This window comes from Medicago truncatula, chromosome 1, assembly GCF_003473485.1.
Source record: "Medicago truncatula cultivar Jemalong A17 chromosome 1, MtrunA17r5.0-ANR, whole genome shotgun sequence".
Lineage (NCBI taxonomy): Eukaryota > Viridiplantae > Streptophyta > Magnoliopsida > Fabales > Fabaceae > Medicago > Medicago truncatula.
The window spans coordinates 12,149,252-12,155,251 of NC_053042.1; the positions used below are offsets into that span (position 1 = coordinate 12,149,252).

At 30.7% G+C, this 6,000-nt stretch overlaps 1 protein-coding gene across 1 annotated transcript; it reads left to right on the top strand.

Annotated features, from left to right (window-relative positions):
- Window positions 1-3,646: 3,646 nt before the first annotated feature.
- Window positions 3,647-5,007, top strand: LOC25482633 (TATA-binding protein-associated factor 2N). The gene is made up of 2 exons (XM_013611220.2): window positions 3,647-3,788; window positions 4,606-5,007. Exons 1-2 carry the CDS (start codon window positions 3,704-3,706, stop codon window positions 4,857-4,859), a joined length of 339 nt encoding a protein of 112 aa, XP_013466674.1. The 5' UTR covers window positions 3,647-3,703; the 3' UTR covers window positions 4,860-5,007.
- The last annotated feature ends 993 nt before the right edge of the window (window positions 5,008-6,000 follow it).

Genomic DNA, 6,000 nt, shown 5'->3' on the forward strand with positions numbered 1-6,000 from the left:
TTTATAAATAGGCAAATTATACGGTACACCCAATATATTTGAGTGCATCGGTACATCAAACCTTTAAATTTATAGTTTAAATGAGTTGTTTTTTTGAAAAAAAATATTATTTTTGATCATTTATAATTATAATTATTAAATCTTATTCACCAAAAACGTCAACGAAATAAAATTGATTTTTTTTGAATTTTTAATAGAAAACTTTAATTATTTTATATGATAATATGGCAAAAATTTACTATGATTCGTATAAACAATGAATGAAGTGTTTTTTTTTATGAAATAATATTTTCTAAAATATAAATGTCGGCAAATAACTATTTATTTCATAAAATTAATCGTTAATTTATAGATTTAGGAAGCAAGAGTACCGGTACACCTCAATTTGCGAGTGTACCGTAAAAGTTCCCAAATAAATAACGCACGCATCAGTTCAATGGAGTAAAAATTTGATTTCTTTCCCAAATAAACTCCAAGAATTTATTTGGTTACAGAGAATTTGAAACAAGAATGAATATTTTCAAAATCCTCTTTTTTGCTTAATTTGATTTTAAAAGCACTCTCAATTGATTCAACTTAACTTAAAACTACTTAAAAATAAATGTAAAAATACTAACTATTGAAGAATTATCATGACCCAAGCCCAAGCCCGGCCCGTCGGACGAACGACGTCGTCGTTGTCACGCGCGTGATATATATATTTTTCTAAGTGCTCACTCGTTCACAACAGTGGGTATCCCAAGGGCACACACTTGCAGGTCATCCCCACCCTTATATAAACACTTGCTAGTTGGTGTACGTGGCTCACCAATGTAGGATATTTTTAAGTCACACACACTAGTTCTTACATTGTGTTTTTCTATCCAATTTTTTTACTAGAATTAACTAGGGTTCCAACAGGCGATTAATTCCAAAAATTCAGAGGTTGTTAGAATATGTCTGGAAGGTTAAAGTTTGTCATTCGTATCGTGAATCCAATTGTTGTGCAAAAGCTCTAGTAAATATGAGATGCGATAGAGTGGAGTCTTGGTGTTTGCTCTAGTCTTGTTCGAGTCAGGTTAGTCAGTTGTTATCAGTGATGTTAGTGGAGTTTCTACTCCTCGTCCAATTGTTTTATAGTTTATTTTTTCTCGGACTTAGGCCCTTGTTTCCAAAAACAAAATGAACTATAATATAGTTAAATATTTTGGCATAACTCTTTCAAAAATAATTTTATTTTGCAAAAACGCTCCAAATAAAATATTTTACATTGTCTTTTGTTGTGTAATAAATGTGAGTTAGAAGTATTATTGTTTACAAAAGTAAAGGTTGAACCTTAAACCCAATATTTAAGGTTTTAGATAAAAGTGTCTTGTCTTTCTATCTGCGTTGTTGCTCAAAGTCTAATGTGGGTAATTCCTAAATTCTCTCTGTAACCCAATATCAATAAAAGTGTGTGATTTCTTAATCACTTGAATGTTGCTTTGAAAATTCTTGTCATCTTATTACTTTAAAACATGGATAAGAGAACTGTATCGAAATTTTGATCCTCCTATTTCTAAAACCACTATTTTAGTCCCTTTATTTTAGACTCTTTAGGTTTTTTAAATCTCCATAAATATTGGTGATTTGTCACAATCATCAATGACGTATGACGGTGTGACAGTGTATTGGCTAATTCAATTTCCATGTCCTTATTGGTACTTTCATGTTATTTATTAAAAGAAATACATAATAAAAAAAACAATTAAGTTAAAAAGAATTAAAATAATAAAATTGAAAAGAAAGATTTTTCCCCAATTTAAGAACAAACCCTAACTCCAATTTAGCATAAAATTATATTTAGAAACACACCGTCACTCGTAAACCCTCACCCTTCGTCGTTCTTCTTTCTACATCAACCCTCACCTGCTGTGACAGAAATAGCTATTGCAAATTTAATTGAGTGCTCAGGCAATTTATGATAGTGATGCAGATAATTTTATAAAGTGGCAATTTATATAGTATTCATTAAAAGAAAAACGTGACATCAACACATTTTGCCACCTCCTGCAGATACATGCATTGAGAAAGGATAAATAACTCTACTCTCCACAGTTTATTCTACATACATTACAAAAACCGAGATGTGTAAATAATATTTGATATAGACATTATTTATTATAGTTAGAGATCATAAAACAACAAAATAATATTTACAAACTTTGATTATATACTACTTGTCTTAATATATTTAGAACAACCGACATCGAATTAGATTGATAGGAATCCAAAGGCAAAAAAGAATTTAAGGTTCAAATAAACAATAAAATGGCTAACATTGAAATTGAACTTGCAAAATGAACTATGACTCCTCATTTGCATACCACTTGAGCTTCGAGTAAACATTTTTAAAAAATTTGACAAACAAAAATATTTTGTTAGAGATCTTAAAATAACAAAATAATATTGAAATAATACAAATATAAATTAAATTTTTACTTTTACAAACTTTGATTACACACCACTTGTCTTATTTAGAACAATCGAAATCAAATTAGATTGACAGGAATCTGAAGGCAACATGAATTTAATGTTCAAATCACCAATAAAATAGTTAGCATTGAAATTGAACTTGTAAAATAAACTATGACTCCTCATTTGCATACCACTTGAGCTTTAAGTAAGCATGTTGAAAAAATTTGACGTACAAAAATATTTTGTTAGAGATCTTAAAATAACAAAATAATATTGAAATGATAAATATAAATATAAATTTTTACTTTTTAGAAACTTTGATTACACACCACTTGTCTTAATATATTTAGAACAACCAAAATTGAATTAGATCGATACGAATCTGAAGGCAACAAGAATTTAAGGTTCAAATAATCAATAAAATAGTTAGCACTGTAATCGAACTTGCAAATTTGCATACCACTTGAGCTCCAAGTGAATATGTTTACAAATTGAACGTACGAAAATATTTTCAAAGACAAAAATACGAGGCCTAATACGAGACCTAAAAAACTCGGGGGCCTAAAGCCCTTGATTTAGTGGTAGCCCCCCTTAGACCGACCGTGGCTATGTAAATCACAAACGAATTCGAAAACTAGATGTGTAAATGAGGAAGAGCAATTCATAATAAAAAATGACAAAGGAAAAGAAGCAGATTGAGAAAATTCGAGATTTTAAAAATTAGGGTTCAATGAAAATTGAATTAGCCAACACACACTGTCACGTCACTGACACATCATTAATGATACTGACAAATCACCAAAATTAAGGAGGATTAAAAATAACCCATAAAATATAAAATATGAGGACTAAAATAGTAGTTTTAGAAATAAGAGGATCAAAATTCCGATATAGTTAAAATAGAGGATGAAAAGTGCTTTTTTTTTTTTAGTCAAGTAGCCATATGGCTGGAGCTCACACAATTAAATGTGGAGAAGTTGAGTGTCTGAGATTCGAACCTCGACCTCTGCATACAACATGCAATATTCCTACCAACTGAGCAAAGCTCACGGAAAGATCAAAAGTGCATTTGAACTTGAATAATAGCAATAACAATATTGTTACAAATTCGATGAACAAATCCACTCGAGAATGATCCACTTAATGTCAACGAAGGAATTTAATGTTTTTTGTTCTATTTCTTTCTCATGTTGCCTATAAATACATAACTTTCAGACACTTCATTTTCATCGATCAATACAATAGTTTCACGATAAGCTATAACAAAATGAATTCCAAAGGGTTACTTTTTCTTACTATGTTGCTGGCTTCCATCCTTCTCATCTCTGCTGAGAAATCTGATAAAAAAGATGGTAATATTCTCGAGTTTTCCACGCCATTAATTATGATTATTATTACTTTTTTTCCGTAATAAATTATTTTTAATTAGTTGTACCACTTTTTCCTTGTGCTTAGGTGAACTATCCATTGTATTTTCCTTTTCAAATTTAAATACATTTTTTTCCATAAAAAATAATTAGTTGGTCTACTTCCACTTGATGGTAGTTTTTTTTATTTGTATGACTACTCAATAGTTTAAGAATTTGATCAAATTTCAAAAGAATTTATTCATATTACAATATAATTTTGGGGCGTTTAATATGAACATAGTTTAAAAGTGGGCTTCACTATTTTTATCAACTTTTAATAAAACTAGAATATTACGATCAAAAAAGAATATTACAAAGTTTAATCAAGCCTTTATACGGGTTAATTTACAAGTCTAGCCAAGACCTTACATAGGGTTAATTCCCTAAATTTAGAAATTGATCCGTCCTAGTTAGCTTAGCTCAGTTGGTAAGGGTAATATATAATATATGCAAGGTCCTGGATTCAAACCTCAGCCACAATAAAAAAAAAAGAAATTGATCCATTATTTTAAGAATATTTTTACGTTTTATTATTAGCCATTGTGGGCTAGCTTGTTTTTTTAAGGGAATTTTATTATTAGCCATTACTTTAAAGTGTATTTACTGTTATTTATGCTTCTTTTTTTTTGGTACAATTGTTATATACACTTTTAACTCAATGATATATAATTAATATAACATATTGACCTAATCGCATGTAAAGATACATATTATTATGTATAATGTATTTATTTTTTTAATTTTTATTTTTTGGTTGTAGATAAAGCAAATGGGGTCGATGAAAGCAAATATGACTATGATGGAGGTTTGGGTTACGGTGGTCCATGGCGTGGAGGTTGGGGTTACGGTGATCCATGGCGTGGTGACTATGGTTGGGGAGGTCCATGGCGTGGCGGCTTTGGTGATGGCTATGGTGGCTGGCGTGGCGGATTGGGTGGTGGTTATGGTGGCTGGCGTGGTGGTTGGCCTAAAGAACACAGCGATATTAATACTGATGCTGAACCTCATAACTAAGCAAGAAATTCAGCTAAGAGTGGTCTCTTGTTGTACTATGCATCACAATAAATAAAACTTCATGTTAAATGAAGTTAGAAATGTAATAAAACGGTTGATCTTGTGTATGTTGGAAATTTAGTTCTTAATAAAAATAGATTTCATAAAATATGTTCAACAATATAATTATGAATCAATAGTGGAAGCAAACAAAATATTGAACATAATTATGATTGGATCTACGACATGTTTGATTTATCAAGATATTAAGAATTTGAGTATTAGGAATACCTGAATAAAGCTTTCATAGCAACCTTATTTCAACATCAACCGTAAACCGAGAGAGAAGGTGATAATCTGAAACACACAGCAAGGGTTACCAGCGACTGATTTGGTTATTTCTCAACCGCTACCTTTATGCCTCAAGTTCTCTTTTAGATGGGGAGAAGAGAGAGAGAGAGAGAGAGAGAGAGAGAGAGAGAGAGAGAGAGAGAGAGAGAGAGAGAGATTTGTTGTGTACGGTGTATTGGGGACCATTAGGGTTTCTCATTATTCCGTTAATTGGCCATCCGGACATCTACTCATATTGAGTCCATATCAACTAATTAAATATTTAATTAATTATCCAAATAGAAATCTAATTAGCCTTTACTCAATTAAGGCTCTAAATTGATAAATAACTAATATAATTATTATTACGATATTTGCCCACATAATGATATTGAAATATTATTAAATAATAAAATATTCCAACAATCTTCCACTTGGGCTACATATCTTAATAATTATACCAGAAATCTTTAGGCGCGCGTCTGAATGCTAATTATATTTCAACTTTACAATCTGGTTCACCTCATACATTAACAACGGGACCACCACGGCTGTCGTCACCGACGTATAACGTGACGGAACCCCGACGACCACCATATCAATGCACTTGATCACATAGATCGATATGGATGAGTGGCATGGAAATTTCATGTAACGTGATCTCTAAATCATGTCTATTTCCAACTGATCCAACTAAATTCTTTAATGAGATCATACTTAAGTTTTTTTTTTTTTTTTTTGCATATTTAAAATTTGCACAAAATGATACAAAATGATTATAACAAAATAACCTCATGAATTTTATTTATGCAGAAAATCATAACATAAAGTC